The sequence below is a fragment of the Populus euphratica genome, unplaced genomic scaffold (assembly GCF_000495115.2).
Source record: "Populus euphratica unplaced genomic scaffold, PopEup_1.0 scaffold133.1, whole genome shotgun sequence".
NCBI classification, from domain to species: Eukaryota; Viridiplantae; Streptophyta; class Magnoliopsida; order Malpighiales; family Salicaceae; genus Populus; species Populus euphratica.
In genome coordinates, this window is record NW_011499937.1 from 152,230 (window position 1) to 169,550 (window position 17,321).

General features: G+C 33.3%; 3 protein-coding genes across 3 annotated transcripts; all 3 read left to right on the forward strand.

The window, feature by feature from the left end:
- Positions 1–844: 844 nt before the first annotated feature.
- APO3 (APO RNA-binding protein (DUF794)) lies at positions 845–3,132 on the forward strand. Its single transcript, XM_011041972.1, has 2 exons — positions 845–1,337; positions 1,981–3,132. Exons 1-2 carry the CDS (start codon positions 961–963, stop codon positions 2,867–2,869), a joined length of 1,266 nt encoding a protein of 421 aa, XP_011040274.1. The 5' UTR covers positions 845–960; the 3' UTR covers positions 2,870–3,132.
- A 109-nt stretch (positions 3,133–3,241) lies between these two features.
- On the forward strand, positions 3,242–4,843 carry LOC105136572 (uncharacterized). Its single transcript, XM_011041973.1, has 3 exons — positions 3,242–3,369; positions 3,686–3,913; positions 4,548–4,843. Exons 1-3 carry the CDS (start codon positions 3,272–3,274, stop codon positions 4,612–4,614), a joined length of 393 nt encoding a protein of 130 aa, XP_011040275.1. The 5' UTR covers positions 3,242–3,271; the 3' UTR covers positions 4,615–4,843.
- Positions 4,844–7,289: 2,446 nt separating this feature from the next.
- LOC105136573 (uncharacterized) lies at positions 7,290–12,828 on the forward strand. Its single transcript, XM_011041974.1, has 7 exons — positions 7,290–7,622; positions 7,913–8,366; positions 8,481–8,637; positions 9,596–9,640; positions 10,996–11,161; positions 11,382–11,752; positions 12,135–12,828. Exons 1-7 carry the CDS (start codon positions 7,398–7,400, stop codon positions 12,451–12,453), a joined length of 1,737 nt encoding a protein of 578 aa, XP_011040276.1. The 5' UTR covers positions 7,290–7,397; the 3' UTR covers positions 12,454–12,828.
- Positions 12,829–17,321: the final 4,493 nt, after the last annotated feature.

Consider the following 17,321-nt stretch of genomic DNA (forward strand, 5'->3'; position numbering starts at 1 on the left):
CCTCGTTAGCGGTAAAGAAGACCTGTCTCTGATAGAGTTTTCATGCTTGAGGGTGTTGTTAGAGATCTTTATTGGTGGTAAAAGATGATCATTTGTACAATTATTTATCCTGTTCAACCAAACTCCAACATAGCAATTTATGATAAAAATAATTATAGTTGCACTGCATATCTAAAAAAGAAAAAAATGAAGATTTTTTGTAAATATGAAGTTATATGGGCTAGAATTAATAAGTTAAGAATCTTTATAAAAATTACTCTGATTTTAAAATTAATCTATTTATTTAATCAAAGATTTAAAAAATAATTTATATTAGTTTACGGAAATCATGCCAAACAAACTCTTAAATAAAAACCAATATTGTAAATGATAAACCTTCAAGTTTTCTTAAGACATAAAATCAGAAACAATCCACTCAAGTTCTAATTATGTACGAATTTGGTCTTTTATATTAAGATGAATTCAAATCAAGATTTCTAATGAATATAAATAAATACAAACTATTGTATAGAAATTATAATTACAACTATATAATTGTAAGATTCTTTTATTCCAATACTTTAGGTGAACCTCCATTCATATCTTAAAAAAATTATTTTTTCAAATTTTTTTATTTCTATCATGTAATTAAATAACATACACACATAATTTTAATAGTTTATAAAAACTTATTATTTATAAATTTATTTAAATCACCAATATTTTTGAGTGAATTTAAATTTATCAATTTTTAATTCATAACAATAATAATAATCAATTGTAAAATTGATGATTGAAGCCTTAGAAAACGACGTCGTATCCTCAAGTCTATAAAAGAGAAAAAAAATTGAAGGTGGGAGGATCTTTCTGCTACAGTCTAGTCCTCTTCAGTTTTTTGTTGCTCCTGAACTAATCAAGCACTGGACTTTTTTCAGTCACAAAATCACTAACCTCAGAAACCCTAACGAATTCTTCCTTAAAATGCACAAAATACTAAAACCCCAACATCTGCTCTCAAAAAAACCAAACCTAACCCATTTTTTCTCATCAAAAACACCCATTCCCTTACCCTATGGGACAGAAACAAATGACCCATCATACAAAGACATACCAAAACCTGTTAGAGACAAGTCAGAAAGAAAACCATATGTAACACCTATGAAAGTGCTCATTAAAAGAGCTAAAGAAGAAAAGGAAGCGAGAAAGTTAAAACCCTGTAGAATGTTGGAGAATCCACCTGATAATGGTTTGTTAGTCCCTCAACTTGTCCCTGTTGCTTACCAAGTTTATGAAGCCCGTGAAGTTTTGCTTTCTGGGATTTCTAAGCTTGTTAAAGTCATTCCTGTTCAGAAGTGCAGGTAAGAACTGGTTGAAAGATTGGATTTGGATTTTTGGGTCTGGTTCCTTTTGTGAGTTTAGATTGGATTTTAAATGGGTTTTGTGTTTTAATTTGGTTTAAACTTGAATTTTGTTATTTTGATTTTCATGTTAGTAAAGAAACGAGGTAAATTATCAAGTTCAGACAAAATGAAATGAAAAGGAGACTCAGTTGGCCTGTGGTTGTGGGTCTCTTTCTGAATTTCTGTTTAGAAATTTGAATTTAAAATGATTGGAATTGGAAGGAGAATAGGATTTCAATTTCAATGAATTTGAATTTACTTATTACTGTGATGGATATTGATTAAAGGAATGGAATAATGCGTTCACTGAGAATAAGATCTATTATTTATTGTAGAATTATAATCCGTGTTACTGGTTAACCAAACAATACTACTTTAGGAATGGAAAAGGAGATCTTGTTTCACTCTTGATTTCCGAGTGAGTCAAATGTGGTCATTTTGGTATTTGTTTCGAATTTATTCTTAGTGCAGTAAATAATGAATAATTAAGAAATTTACAATTTTGATTGAGAATTTAAGATTTCTGAGAATATGGTTTGGTGTAATTGTATTAATTTTTAGTTTGTTGGTCTACTTATTGTCCTTAGGTTCTCTAATCCAGGTTCTGCCATGAGTTACATATTGGTCATGTGGGTCATGAAATTCGAACCTGCACTGGTCCTGGAAGTGGAATGAGGAGTTCCACTCATGTTTGGAGAAAGGGGAGAGTGCATGATGTGGTTTTTTCCCCCAAATCCTATCATCTGTATGATCGTGTTGGCAAGCCAAGAGTTGTGCATGATGAGAGTCGCAGGGTCCCTCGTATCCCTGCCATTGTAGAACTCTGTATACAGGCTGGTGTCGACCTTGAAAAGCACCCTACAAAGAGGAGGACAAAACCCGTGTACTCAATTGAAGGAAGAATTGTAGACTTTGAGCAAGCGAAGGAAAGTGATGAAAATGAGCATAATTTGCATGATGAGAACCTTGATCCTCTGATGGGTTCCGATCTTGGGACCAAATTTGATGAAGCAAGAAATTTTATAGTGGATAAAGAAACTGATCCATTGGAAGAATCACAAGAGGGAGTGACTGATTTAAGGGAAATAAGCATTGGGACCATGGAGTCATGGTTCAAAATGATATCTGGGGCAAAGAAGATCATGGAAAAGTATGGTGTGTTAACCTGTGGATATTGTCCTGAAGTTCAGGTAGGCCCCAAGGGACACAAGGTGAGGATGTGCAAGGCAACAAAGCATCAGCATCGTGATGGTCTGCATGCATGGCAAGAAGCAACTATTGATGATCTTGTGGCCCCCAATTATGTTTGGCATGTTCGAGATACGAATGGGCTTCCTCTGGATAACAAGTTGAAGAGGTACTATGGCAAGGCTCCAGCTGTAGTGGAGCTGTGTGTGCAGGCTGGTGCACCTGTTCCAGATCAATATCGAAGTATGATGAGACTAGATGTGGTTCCTCCCGACCGTGATGAAGTTGATCTTGTTGCTTGAATCGATGTCCCTTTTTATTAGCTTTTAGACAAGCTGTGGATGGTGAAGAAAATTAGATTTCATATCTAGATGCATGGCTGGGGCTTCATTAGGCATTATGGTCTGTGTACCACTGCCCTTGCTCTTCGTTTTCTGTTGCTGTCTTGTGGAAAATGTCAAACTTTGTCCAGGGTTTATTATTGGGTTGTTGGTTCTCTTCAATATCGCGAGATCAACTCCTTGCAGTTGTGCCGCTGGGTTGGTGCCCCCACCCCCCTCTTTTTTTTTTAAAAAAAATAAATTATAATTGACCTTGTAAATAGAAATCACTCCATGGGGCTAGCCAATTACGAAGAGAGGTCACATGAAATGGGAATGAAGAGTTGCGAGCATGAAATTTTTTGAAAAGAAGCCCTTTTAAATATGGAAATTGAAAGTCCACTTCAAGTAACCTGCAAATTTATCTCATTTGATGCTGTCTTTGCCTTGCCCCCTTCAGCAATCTTCCTGTATGTTCTTTGGTAAGTTATCAATTGGCTTTTACTTTCTTGATATTATCCTGATCTATGCGATCAAGTTGTAAAAAAGAAGAAGAAGAGAAGTTAGTTTCAATTTTGCTCTTGCCTAACAACTCTTGCGCTGCTAATTTACACCCAAATGCCCATATTTGTGCTACTGAAGAAGCATTGTTCTATGGGCTGTCTTCAATCTAACTGATCTCATTCTCTTTAAAGTTTAAATTATGTTTTCGTGGGTTAAATCGCTGAAAGGACTGCTCCGTCCTCAGTGTTCCTGTCATCTGGTTCTTTAAGACATCAAAGTTTGTTATTTTGTCAGGTGTGCAGAAATTGACTTTTCAGTTCTCTACTGGAGCAGCGTGATGACGATGGACGAATCCATTTTATTTGTAAATAAGCCTTTTGTAGGAGATTTTCGGTGCCAAAGCTTCGGCATGGCGCTTGAAATTCTGGACCCGGTGCAATTTACTGTTTCAAGACGTCTACATTCTTTAAGACATCAAGATTGTCCATGCAGTAACTTATTCCCTCGCTCTCATTGTACCTGGTACAATTTTAATTTCTGGTCCTTTACTTCGTACTGATTTGGTGGCAGTAGATATCGTATTAAGATAATAATGTGATAGTGATTTTCATTTTTTTTATTTTTTTTGAGTTTATTCAAAAACGATATATATATAATTTAAAGCTAAAAAACATACAAGTATTTTCAAAAATGTAATTGAACTACGAATATTTATGTGTTTGATATTTGTAAAATAATTTGTAAAAATATTTTTCACTTGAAAATACATTAAAATTAAAAAAATCAGATTTTTATTTTATTTTTTACATCAGCAAATTAATACTATTAATAAATATTAAATATATATTAAATTAATATTTTTTTAAAAAAATATAAAAACATAATCTATCTAGCTCTCAATCAGCAAGACATTTAATTGCTGAAAGATATTGTCATTAGGGGGGAGGCGGGGCTGGCTGGCAGGACCCCGGCTCTGCCAAAAAACAAAAACTAATAATAAATAAATAAAATCCCGGTTTTTCCTGAAATAATTATAAATTTTAACTCTGAAATTAGCAATTCTTAACTTTTGCCCCTTTTAAATTAGTGTTTCTAACTTGGCCCTTTCAATCCTCATGTCCTAGCTCGGCACCTGGCTGCCATGACCTTTTTTCAGGAATTTGGTATCAAAGTCGGTTCAGTTCGTCATTTCTGGAGAAATTGATCGTCCAGTTCTTTCCTGAAGATGGATGTGACAATGTGCAGAGCCAGCTCTCTGATTGTAAGAACTGTGTTGAAAATTTTCAGGTTCCAAAGCTGCACCATGCCGTCTGAAATTATGGATCAGACTTGCAATATGCCCCAACATAATTTCTCGAAGGCTTCGTTTTCCTTACGTGGTACTCACAGCATCCAGATTTGTCTTTGAGTTCAGAACTCTTCAAGTTTATGATGCCCGCTCACGCGTCACTCTTTAATTTCTTTTAAATTGGGAGGAACATATATATATATATATATATATATGGACATTTGAGGCTGTTAGAATGATGGGTCAGATTTTTTTTTTTTTAAGATTTGAAAAATCTATTTTCAAGCTTTTTTTCACATGAGAATTTATATATATAAAAAAAGACTGTGATTTAAAAACCTTAATAAATTTTTTTTGGTCTTGATCCAATATTTAATCAGTCAGGAAATGAAAATTAACTCAAATGTCAAAAAGATTTAAGCATTAATTAGTTTTTTTAGCAAGATAAAGGATTCAAAACATAGTAAATGAATTCGTTTTATCAAATAAAACTCATTAATATAAATATTCACTTTTTTTAAGTTGTTAAAACGAGGATATTTAATAGCTTTTTATTATGTTTTTCAACAATTTTCTTTCCTCATAGAATGAAGGATTGAAATGTATAAAAATAAAGTTGACGATGAAAATGCCAAAACCTCAATAAAAAAATAATAAAAATGAAAAAATAAAAATTGTTGTGTTTTTTTGCTTGAGTGTCAAATCTAGTCCTTGCAATTTCAGTTTTTTATAAATAATAAAATCAAATTTTATTTTTTTGGAATTTACCGTTAACTAAATATATTTTTTCCCAAAACCCTGAGCAAGTTAAAACAAATAATTAATTATTAGGATTAAATTCCAATTAATGGAATATAAAATAATAAAATTGGAAAAAGTTGGTGACTAGAGTATAAAATATTTCAAGAAAAGAGAGAAGAAAACATTTTCTTAATCCACGATGTTTATTTATCTTTGGTTGTAGAGTGTTTTCATAATTTTACTTAGTTTTTTTTATATATAATTATAATTGTAATGATAACCATTACAGTATTATTGTTGAAAATATTGAAAGGCATCGACCTTTCTCATGATACACTGTTCATTGTTAATTTAACTACGGGAAAGAGACCACTATATTTTGATTTTTGCTTAAGCTATTAATTACTTCCGCAGTGTGATTATTTTTTAAATAATTTTTATATTAAAATATATATTAATAATTTTTTAATTTTTTAAAAAATATTTTTAATATCATGATCTAAAACCTATAAATTATATGAAATTTTAATAAAAATAAAAAATGAATTTTTTTAAAATTTTTTAGTAATGCATATTCAATATACACTACATAAAACTTGTTTGGTATTGCGATGTGATCATGTTTTTTAAAAAAATTATTTTATGATTATTTTAAGTTAATATTATTTTAATATTTTTAAATTATTCTGAGGTAATAATATTAAAAATAATTTTTTAAAAATAAAGTAAAAATATTATTTTAATAGACAATGCTATTTCAGTCTTAGGCTCCGTTTGTTTGCAGGAAAGTTGTTTCCTTTTGAAAAGTGAATTCCGGGAAAGTGAATTCCGGGAAAAATGAATTCCTGAAAAGTAAAGTATTTTCTGATGTTTGGTAGTGTTGTGGAAAATGAACTGGAAAATACTTTCTTGTGTTTGGTTATGTTATAGAAAATGAACTGGAAAATAATTTATTAATATTTTATTTTTCTCAAGTTTATTAAAATAATAAGGAATAAATCTTACAAATTAAAAAGTTGAATAGTAATGAAATTGAAAAAAAATAATTTCATAAATTATCTCAAATAAAATAAATAATAATCAAAATAATAAAGATCAAATCTAAAAAAAAATGAAGAAATTAAAATAATAATAATTAACATTTCATAAAGTATTTCAAGTAAGATAAATAACAATCAAAAGAATGAGGACCAAATTTGATAGAAAAAAATTTCAATAAAAAAATAATTGGAGAAAAGTAAATAACAGTTATAAAAATGAGGACCAAAGTTAATATAAAAATTAAATTTTAAGAAATTAAATTAAAAAATAAATATTCAAAACAAAATATATATAGCAATCAAAAGTTTGAAGATAAAATTTGATATAATCAACAAATAATGACATTACTAAATTTTTCACAACTTCCGGAAAGTGTTTTCCTCCCAATTTTTTTAGGAAAACACTTTCCTGAAAATCAAGTTAAAGTTTTCTTTGACTGGAAAGTGTTTCCGTTTACCAACTTTTCTAACAGCAAAGAAACACAAGAAAGTTTGGAAAGTGATTTTCTAGAAACCACTTTCTGAAAAACAAACACAAAAAAGTTTGGAAAGTGTTTTTCCGAAAACCACTGTCCTGAAAACCAAGCCAATTTTTTTTTTGACTAAAAAATATTTTTGTTAACCAGAAAGTGTTTTTCATTGACCGGAAAGTGTTTTCTATTAACTGAAAAGTATTTTTTATTGACTGGAAAATATTTTTTATTAACTAACTTTTCTAATAACAAACAAATACAACAAAATTTAAAAAATAATTTTTTAAAAAACAAACATGTACTTAGTTAACTAAGTAACGACTGAGAACTTTTCATTTCTCCTCTCCAATCCCTATAAATTACAAATTCCTTCCCTCCCTCCTTCCTCTCCCGCGCGCTCCTTGACAAACAAAGCAATCACAAAACAGCACTGGACAAAGCACTTAATTAAAAAAAAATAAAAAATGAGCAAACCATCTCCGATTCTTAAAAAGCCAAAAGTAGAGCAGCAAAACAACGACGACGATAATGAAGTGTCAATAAATCAAGAATGCAAAGAGAACAACGGCAGAGAAGAAGAAGAAGAAGATAGCATGGAGGAGCAAAAAGTCGCTTTGATTGCTCTAATCGAACATCGTTCTCGTGAACTTCAGCATCTTAAGCAACGCGTTTCTTATTATCAAACTCAGGTTGCTTGCTTTCTTTCTTGTCTTTAATTTTCATACCTCTTCATTTCCTCTTTTTTTCTATGAAATATAGTTTCTTTTTATATAGTTATGATAGTATCTAGGGTTTTTCTTTGAATTTCTTAATCATCGATTGGAGGTTAACAAAACAGATCGTTTCGTTGTTTTTTTTTTTAATTCTGTTTTACAGATTAATTAAAAAAAGGAGGAAAAAAAAACTGAAATGAGTTGTTTAATTAGCTTTCTTAAAAAAATAAATCGGTGGTTGATTATTTGTTTGGAAAAGTGTGCAGGTTGTTGAAGCAGAGAAGAGGTTAGAGGAATCGCAGGTGAAATTGGGTCGGCTAAGTGGAAAAGGCAATGTAACAGCGCCTAATAAACCTTCTGTAGAGAATGGAATTAAGAATGTGAAGGTGGAGAGGAAATCTCCAAGTCCGGTTCATGTAAATGAGGCTTCTCCTGGAAGCCAGCCCCAGTCTAGGACTGAACTTGTGATTCCGAAAGTTCCTCAACCACTAAAATTGGTGGGTTCAGGTGCGAGAATTTCGAGTTGTTCTAGTGCTCAACCGAATTCTTCCACTCCCTCTAATGGTGTCGCGAATGCGAAAGTAGAAAAACTTAATAGTGTTGCGGATGTGAAAGTGGAAAAATCTAATAGTGATGTCAAGGTGGAAAGGTCTCACAAAAGTTCGTCTCCTGATGTTGAGGTTATTGAAATTCAGGATAGAGGAACGAAAAGGAAGATTGGTAACTCTTTTCTTTCTTTTTTTCCTTTCTTTTCGTTATTTCATGCCCGGGATTGCATTTCACTTCACTTGGAACTTAATTACTTGTTCACATAATTTTTCTGTATAATCTCAGAACAGAAAGAACACAAGGAATTGATTCCACTGGTGTCTAGGAGCTCTTCTCCATGCACAGTCCACTGCCATACAAGTAATCATATCCCTAGTCAGCACAAAAGAAAGTTGAGAAGTGTTGCTGTATGTCCAGCCAATGATCAGCTTTTTGTGTCCAGGTGATTCACCTCATTAACATCGAGAGTGAAGTAGTTGTTATGAATGAAAGTCATGTTCTTTTGACATGATTGAAGACTTGAGAACTTTTTGTTCCTTCATTTTACCTACAAATGACAACCAATCAAACTACAGAACATGACATAAAATTTGAATTCATCCTGCAATTTTTTATCCTTTCACCTTTAGAATGTTGAAGATAGGTTCATGAACATCCCTGCTATCACCTAGAGATGTTGTTTTGATTTGACTGATGATAAATTGTCGCTATTTTCCCTTTTCATTTTGACATTTTAAACTGTGGTTTTCCATAGGAAGAATGTCATCTTCTTAATCAAACACATTAGTTCTTTCAAATCTATAGAAGCATAGAGCATCATAAATCAATGCTTGTTGGTGGGGGGGAGGGGGGGACTTGGTCAACCACAGGTAGAAAGAAGAGCAACTGAAGCACGCATGGGTCCTGGAGATGAATATTTGGCACTCAAATTTTTAGCGGGGGTAGAGATTGAGTCATGAAGAGAAGAATACAAAATGAAGTGGTAGATTTAGAACTATATGTGCAGTAACAAAAAAGATGAAAGATGGATAAATATAACAGCATCACTTTTTGAAAAATATCTTCTTCTTTACCGAAAAAGAAGGCCACAAAAATGGCATTTACTTTATAACAATTGCTCAAAACATCATCGTTCCTAACTCATAGAGTGCACTCGAATGCGGGTTCAAGCATGGAGAATTTTTGTTCCAGCTATGAGTTCTTTGGTTTTAAGGAAGAAGATGCATGAGTGCGGCCATCGGAGAAGTTCATCTCAGATTCATTTTGCATGTTTTTCTTTACTTGATACTTTTCCAATCTGTAATGTTTGTTATGTAAAATAGGCATGGTATTGGTATTCTTGTATTCACTTGTAATATCTACAAAATCTAACTTTTGTCCAATGTTTTGAATACATACAGTGCTTTGGATGGAATGGTCCACCTATGGCAACTTCAAGCTCGAGGGTAAGTCTTAAAGTTTGTGTGAACTTATTTACATTAACTTTCATGAATAGCTGATAGATGATCCACAATGTGAAGAGCATGCCTACCATGCCATAACACATGGTGAACCATGAACACAATGAGCATGTTAGATGGAGAGTTGCAAAAAGTGGCTGATGCTTTGGTACTGGTATTTCAGTTAGACAGTCAATTCCTTACATTTAAGAAACTGTATGGAATATTCTTTGTGCATAAGCGCAGACAATTTTACATCTTCACTCTTTATTCTGTCATGTCATGAAACAGGAATGTAGTTGCTAAATCCTGGAATTGTTTGAGTGTAAGGTTTATGGATTGACATTGGCCTGCTATTAGAAGAGGGATGTTGCCAGATTTTTGGTAAGATTAGGGTGTAGAAGGCCTTCCATAGATGCTAATTTATTCCAAGAGTAATTTAATAGAAACGGGTGGTCTGTAATGTCTGAATAATTTCAAGAATCAATGCTTTGTATTTGAACCACTTCCACAAATATGAACATGAGGGTTGCATTTTGGCTGAGAAATTGCTAGGCTTGTTTGCAAAATTCCATGAGTAGTTGAGGATGGATGCAGGAATATGATTCTCTTCCAGGCCTGTGTTCTTGGTGACTTTTTCTGTGTTTTCCAGTTAAGGCACTTTACTAAGAGTTGTACTTATTTGCCTCTTTTTTTTTTTTGGTGGAGGGGAGAGGGAGGAGAGACGCTTCTCTTGTATATTAGTGTTTGAACTACAAGAGATGATGAGTCATGGAAATTTTTTATGGGTGCTATTCACTGGTTAATGGAAAGTAATATCATGTTTCCCAAGATCGCTTTCATAAAGATTTTGACAAGGGTGGTGTCTCATGCATGCTTCATGTGTACTTCTCTTGATTTTTGTCAAATTAGGTTTTTTTCAAAGAAAGAAAAGTATTGTGCCCGCACCTGCCTATGAAAATTGCCTCCAACTTCTTCAAATTCACAAACCTCCTGGCCAATGCTATTTAACTGCAGATTTGTTTCCATGAACATTAATGATTACTTCTAGTGAAGATCTCAGAAGATCAATATTTCTTTGGTTTGAGCAACCAGCTTCCTTCAAATTATGAGCACCCATTTGCTATTCAGGCAAAAAAATGTTTCACATTTATTTGCTATTGCATTGACAAGGAACAGATTTGTAGGTGCTATTGATTATGGAAGAGAAATAATCCTCAGTTGCTTCCATTTTAGTTGGTTGAAGCATGGACTAATTTTTCTGTTTGTATCAATAACATGCAGTTTCGTGGCTTAATCTTCAGTTCTGTAATGTGAAGGTGCTCATCTAGCATCTTGTTTCCCCCCCTCTTAAATTTCAGGTCAGGTGCCTCTATACTTAGCACCACTGATTGCGTGTCTCCATTGCAACGTCGATGGCCAGAAGATATAGCCTGGCACCCACTGGGAAATAGCTTATTTTCTGTTTACACTGCAGATAGTGGGGATTCTCAGATATCAATTCTGAATTTGAATAAAATGCAAGGGGTATGGATCATGGTTGAAATATACTTTCTGAATTAATATGTCAGTGCCACTTTTATAGATATGTCTCAATTACATATGTATAGCATGGATTCACAGCAGTGGAGTTAGCATACTCTGTGCACATGCCATCGTGCTATAGGATAGGATCATACACTTCCATTTAAAATGTAGGGTTTTTTGGATAAATAATCTTTAATTCTGTATCTTTTTGCGTTGGCAGAGAGCACGTGTAACTTTCTTGGATGACAAGCCTCATATTAAGGGTACTATTAACAGCATAGAGTTCATGCCCTGGGAAAATACTTGTTTTGTTACTGGTTGCAGTGATCATGGTGTTGTTCTTTGGAATGAGAAAGATGATAAGAACTCGTGGAAGCCAAAGATATTGCACAGGAATTTGCATTCTTCTGCTGTCATGGGGGTTGCCGGGATGCAGCAAAAGCAGATTGTACTGTCTGCTGGTGCAGATAAGAGAATTGTTGGGTTTGATGTGCAAGTTGGGAGAGCTGACTTCAAGCATCAACTCGACAGCAAGTGCATGAGTGTTCTGCCAAATCCTTGTGATTTCAATTTATTCATGGTTCAAACAGGGTAAGAATTATCTCCCTTTTTCTGTTCTGACACGAGTCCTCATCAACTCATCTGTTTATTAGTATTAATAGTCTCCTTATTATGCTTTTAGAAATCTACTCGGTCAACTAAGTTTGATGTTGTTTCACACACTTTCAACTCTTCCATTTGGTTTCTACTTTCTAGATAAACTACAGTATTTTTAAATTAATATCACTTTATGAGGACTTTGAAGCACAAAAACAGTGCTAAAGGTGCATTGCAGTTGCAGAAACTCCTGCTTTCACCTGGGAGGCATGTTGATAGAACTAAGTTTCTTGTTCATCTTTCCTAACAAGATTCACTATAGTTTCATATTTTTTATAAGCTATTTGAATGTTAAAATAGAAGATCTCATATTCAGGACTCATGGGAAGCAACTTAGGCTGTTTGATATAAGACTGAAGCAAATGGAAATTCATTCTTTTGGGTTTAAACAAGAAAGTAGCGACTCTCAGTCAGCTCTGATCAATCAAGCTTGGTCTCCTGATGGTCTGTACCTCACATCTGGTTCAGTAGATCCTGTGATCCATATCTTTGATATCAGGTACAATTATGACAAGCCATCCCAGTCCATAAAAGCTCATCAGAAACGAGTCTTTAAAGCAGTATGGCAGTACTCTCTCCAACTTCTGATTTCCATATCTTCAGATCTGCACATCGGGTTACATAAGATCATCTAGCCTTGGAAGCTTTGTTTCATACATTTTATGCAATTCCTTTTGTTGGTCATGTTGGCTGTGCTCCTCATTTTTTCCTTGAGCGGAATTATGTAACTTGTTTTGAAGAGGAACAAGCTTATCTTAAGATCATTTTTGGGTTGACACGATTTTGCCATTGGATTGTGAGAGAGACAGAACTCTGGTGGGATGAACAAATAGTTGCCAAATTGATAGATTTTACCTGTGGGCCCTTGATACATGTTATAGGTGGCCTTATGATTCGAAATGAAACAGCAGTGAAACTCGTTTCTTTCTGTCCTCACTGTTGGAGGCAACAGCCTCCACTCCCCAAACCCATTCAATTTGTTCGAGTGTTATCATATTCAATTTTCTACTAATGTCCTGCATTTGTCTACAGTGAGGTTTTTTTTTAATTCTACAGTGATTTAATACTTGCAAAGATCAAATTGGTTTGATGACATAAATAAGGCGATGCACGCTAGAGGCATTGTGGAAACTTGATTAAGTTCATCTGAAATTGTTGGCACAAAACCCCTTAACTGAACGGTGGCCGTTTTATGCTAGAGGCATTGTGGAAACTTGATTAAGCTCATCTGAAATTGTTGGCTCAAAACCCCTTAATTGAACGGTGGTCGTTTTATCTTATGACATGTTATAAATGTGAATAATCAACAACGCATGTTGATTCATGAAGAATGCAAGTGGATTATGAACTTAGAAGCTTGGTTTGTAAGTTCAGGATGCTTTCCACTGGTCCAATCTTGCTATTTTCAGTGATGGGCTAGACTGGATGAGCATACAGCTGGTTTCAAGCATTGTGCTCCACCCTAATCCTGCATTTTGTGCTTTGTGGTCTAACTATCATTTTCTGTCTCGTTTAGCATTGTGTTTTAATTATATATATTAATGTTAAAAATAATTTTTTAAAAAAAATATTTTTTTTTAATTTGTTTTCAAGTAAAAGTTATTTTAAAAAATAATTTTTATCATATTTTCATGCATAATTTTCATCATTCTAGAAGATCATCTGCAAGCTTGCAATTTCACTGGCTGAACTACTTTCTCTTGTAAAACAGTCAATTTTCAAGTGGTGGCAGCTGTTGCATATCTTGGAACCTTGATATTCATGTTCCCTCGTCACTGCCATGACTCTTTTCCCGGGAAGATATTCGTGGATATGCTAGTGAGAATCAATGTAGTGCAACCATGGACTTGACCTGGCATACCCACTAATAACAAAACAGGAGCAATTTCCCTGTTCAAGGATGAAGATTAAGTACTTGACCCCAATGGCTTGACTTCCATTTAACGCGTGAAGATTTCTATTTTGGATCTTCTCCCCGTGGGGGAAACCTTGAAATTTGAAATGGATTCACTTGTTATATGGGCCAAGATGACATAGCGTTCTAATCCTAACAATAGACCAAGATTGGCCATTAGACCACCTCAGGACACGTTGCAGGTCTCCATCCTCACCAACTACCGTCCATCCTCACCAACAACCGTCCATCCTCCAGTGGTTGACCTCCTGGTCTTTGTGCTGGTTGACTCCTCCACATTTTTTTTGAACATCAGATCAATCTTCGTGCTCTTCAAATGCATTTACTTACATTATCTTAACCCTCTTTGATTTGCTATAATTATAATACAGTATTTCCATAAAAGAACTCTACCTGGATGGATTCTCCATGTGTTGCTATACAGAAAGCAGTAAAACCACTGTAGTTGGAATATATTTCCTTGTGGGCCTGAATTTCAACTTTATACCGTAAGCAATGCTTCTGATTGAAGAGATGATTCTTCGTTTTCTACTCTAATTATGTCACCATGCAACATTATTGTTTAGTGGGCATGGGGTCTAGTGATCGTGTCTTGCTTTTAGGGGATAAGAGGAAGCAAGCCGCTGATTGGAGCCCTGTCCATGCCATATAGCAAGGGACATGCATGGCTTTTGCCTTTTGTTTGCCATTTCTGGTGTCCCTGCTTTTCTTGTGAAGCTCCAGCTAGCTTCTTTATGCTGCTTGGGGCCCCAGTTACTCTTCTCCCATAATGGCTTCATGTATCCTAACATAAACTAATTGAATCCCAGCGGGATGTTCTTGGGTTAGGATGAATAATAAACATTTCTGATTAATTATTCCTACTTGCACCACAACAGCTTCCCATAAAAGTCAAACGCAAACCATGATTGCTGCCCATTTTCTCAAAACCATGATTACTCCCCAATTTTTCCAAACCAGGCAGCAGCACCCTTTGAGCTGGTATGTTTATATAATTCACTTTCAATGGTTACCAGTTGGCAGCATTGAATAGTGGCTGCTAGCATCGTTGTAGAGTATTTTCCAATATATTTCATGTAATCGGTATTTAGTTCGTCTAATCTGAGTTATAGCTAGCTTGGCTCGTGAATTCACTTGCAGTGTTATCAGACAATCCGAGATGAGACATCGTAAACCGTGGTCAAGCAGGCATACCGGAAAACAGTGATTCGAGGTCTACATTTGATCGAGTTTTTGGTCGGAACGTCCTGGTTGATTTAACAATCCCAGTCAAAAACCGTTCCGGTCATAGATTCTTAAAGAAATCTTGTTGATTTACTACAAAATGATAAAATATCATTTATAAATGTACCTTTTTTTAAAAAAAATTTACATAAAATAAAAATTCGCTTCACTTTCAAATAAATGAATAACTTAAAATAAAAATAAAATATCATTGTCGTCGTTATTGTTTAATTAATGCTGCTATTTATCAAGTAATATTCTTTATCTTGTATATTGAATAATTTTTATAACACATGAAAAATATTTTCAGTTAATATAATTGAAAATATACAATTTTGTGAAGACAAAGTATTATTAGAAAAATTATTAACATATAAATATTTGTAAATAATTGATAATTGCAAATTCTTTTATATATATCATTGTTCATTGAGAAGGGCAAACATAAGATTCTCCCCTTGTCTAGGCGTGACTCGTGAGCGTTGGAGTAACTAGCAAGGATTCGACAATTGCTTATACCTAAAATGGACTATCAACCCAAGATTTTATATCATGAGAAACAATGAAGAAAAAAACAAAGTTCACCATTGTTGAACACGCAATGGTACAAGAAAGGATTGTTGGGCGGGTAACCATCACAGACACTTGTTTTTTAAGCTAACAAGGACAAATTATTCATGTTCTAACACTCTAATAGACATCATAAGTGATGTTTCCTACAAGACATAACACCCTTTCTAATGTTTTACACACTTTTTATAGACTTGATCAAAAAGTCGTGAGATTACAACCTTAGGTCCACGAAAATATTACCTTTAAATCTGTATTATGTCCTTATGTTCTTTATTAAAATGATTAAGTAATTGGTTATTTTTCCAGGTGATGGACCCACTGGTTATTATTATTTTTTTTCTAGTAAAAAAAATACAATTTGATACTGCAATGCAATTAGGAAGGGGGGTATGCAAGATGAATTTGACTTCTATACCACATTTTGAAAGGTCTCGATATATATATATATATTAATATGAATATTTATATTAGTTCGTCTGTATCTTAACTAATTTTATAAATTTTAAAATTAATAATTTTATAAATCTTTAATAGTATTGAAAAAATTCAAACTCATAACTATTTAAAAATACATTTAAAACCTGATTGGTTATATGATTTTATATTTATAGCCTGGTGTTTTTATGCTCAGTCTATTTAATATTGATATGCTATTTTTTAAAATACATTACAGTAAATTTGTTTTACAATAACATGTTAAAATAATTAAAAAATAATTAAAAATTTATTTATTTAATATTTTTTAAATAAAAAATAATATAAAATACAAATTGAAATACAACATCAAAACATGAAGAAAATAGAAATAGCTAACTAATTATTATTATTTTTAATATAATGTGCACATTTGACAAGAGATTTAACTTGTGCGGGATGAAGAAAATAGTAATTATTAAAAGTTTAAGCTGCATGGAGTAAATTAAAAAAAAATCCCAATAATTAAAGAACCAAAATTTTTAGTTGAAACGTGTTAAACACAAACCTTATCATATCATAATTAAGAATTTAAAACTATAATTATTAGATTTAATACAAGAACTAATTTAAAGAATATATATATTATTGGGTCAATATATACATTTTTAAGTCATCTCATAGATAAACTAATTTTTTAAAATGTTAATTTTTTTTTAATGTATAAATTTAGTCAAATCAAGATCTTAATCGATTTATTTAAAAAACTAATTCAAATCAAGATTTAACTCTCAATTTTCTCGAATTAACCATTCAATCATAGAGTTGAAATTCTAACTTCATTTCTCAGTTTCGATCAGGAGAAAAATCATGATTTCTTTATAAACACCATGGTCAACGGATTTGAGGTGCCTTGGTCGAATTAACAATGCAATTGCCTTCCAAAATTGGATGTAGTCGTGGTGGTATTATCAGAGTTTCAAATTCACAGCGGAGTCCACGACATGACACTCTTAATGCCGCCTCTCCGCGTTCATTGGCTGAATTTCTCAAATTCAAATTCCAAACCAACGACTTTTAAAATTTTAAGACTCTTACCATACCTTATTCAACACCCAATCACTTGCTCTCAACCCAATCTCAATGGCATCACAGTAAATCCAGCTAATGTCAAACCCAGTTATACTTCTTTACAAAACCGTGGCGAAGATTGATTGGTGAGTTAGTTAGCTTCAAATAAGTCCTGCTCACTTTATTAGACCCCCCAAGAAATCGACGGAAACTTCATCTTTGCCCCCTATAGATTTACCAAAGCTCTATTCCCACCCCTGCATAGCGTAAACGTTTCCAATATTATCCTTCTAGTTCCAAGGAAGT

What these genes read in the sequence shown, in the direction of transcription:
- APO3 (XM_011041972.1), top strand. Translation starts at nt 961, where the DNA reads ATGCACAAAATACTAAAACCCCAACATCTGCTCTCAAAAAAACCAAAC. An exon ending in ATTCCTGTTCAGAAGTGCAG is followed by an intron (nt 1,338 to 1,980) that starts GTAAGAACTGGT and finishes TCTCTAATCCAG; the next exon opens with GTTCTGCCATGAGTTACATA.
- LOC105136572 (XM_011041973.1), top strand. Translation starts at nt 3,272, where the DNA reads ATGGAAATTGAAAGTCCACTTCAAGTAACCTGCAAATTTATCTCATTT. An exon ending in ATCTTCCTGTATGTTCTTTG is followed by an intron (nt 3,370 to 3,685) that starts GTAAGTTATCAA and finishes TTATTTTGTCAG; the next exon opens with GTGTGCAGAAATTGACTTTT. An exon ending in CCTCGCTCTCATTGTACCTG is followed by an intron (nt 3,914 to 4,547) that starts GTACAATTTTAA and finishes ACCTTTTTTCAG; the next exon opens with GAATTTGGTATCAAAGTCGG.
- LOC105136573 (XM_011041974.1), top strand. Translation starts at nt 7,398, where the DNA reads ATGAGCAAACCATCTCCGATTCTTAAAAAGCCAAAAGTAGAGCAGCAA. An exon ending in AGGAACGAAAAGGAAGATTG is followed by an intron (nt 8,367 to 8,480) that starts GTAACTCTTTTC and finishes GTATAATCTCAG; the next exon opens with AACAGAAAGAACACAAGGAA. An exon ending in ATTTGAATAAAATGCAAGGG is followed by an intron (nt 11,162 to 11,381) that starts GTATGGATCATG and finishes TTGCGTTGGCAG; the next exon opens with AGAGCACGTGTAACTTTCTT.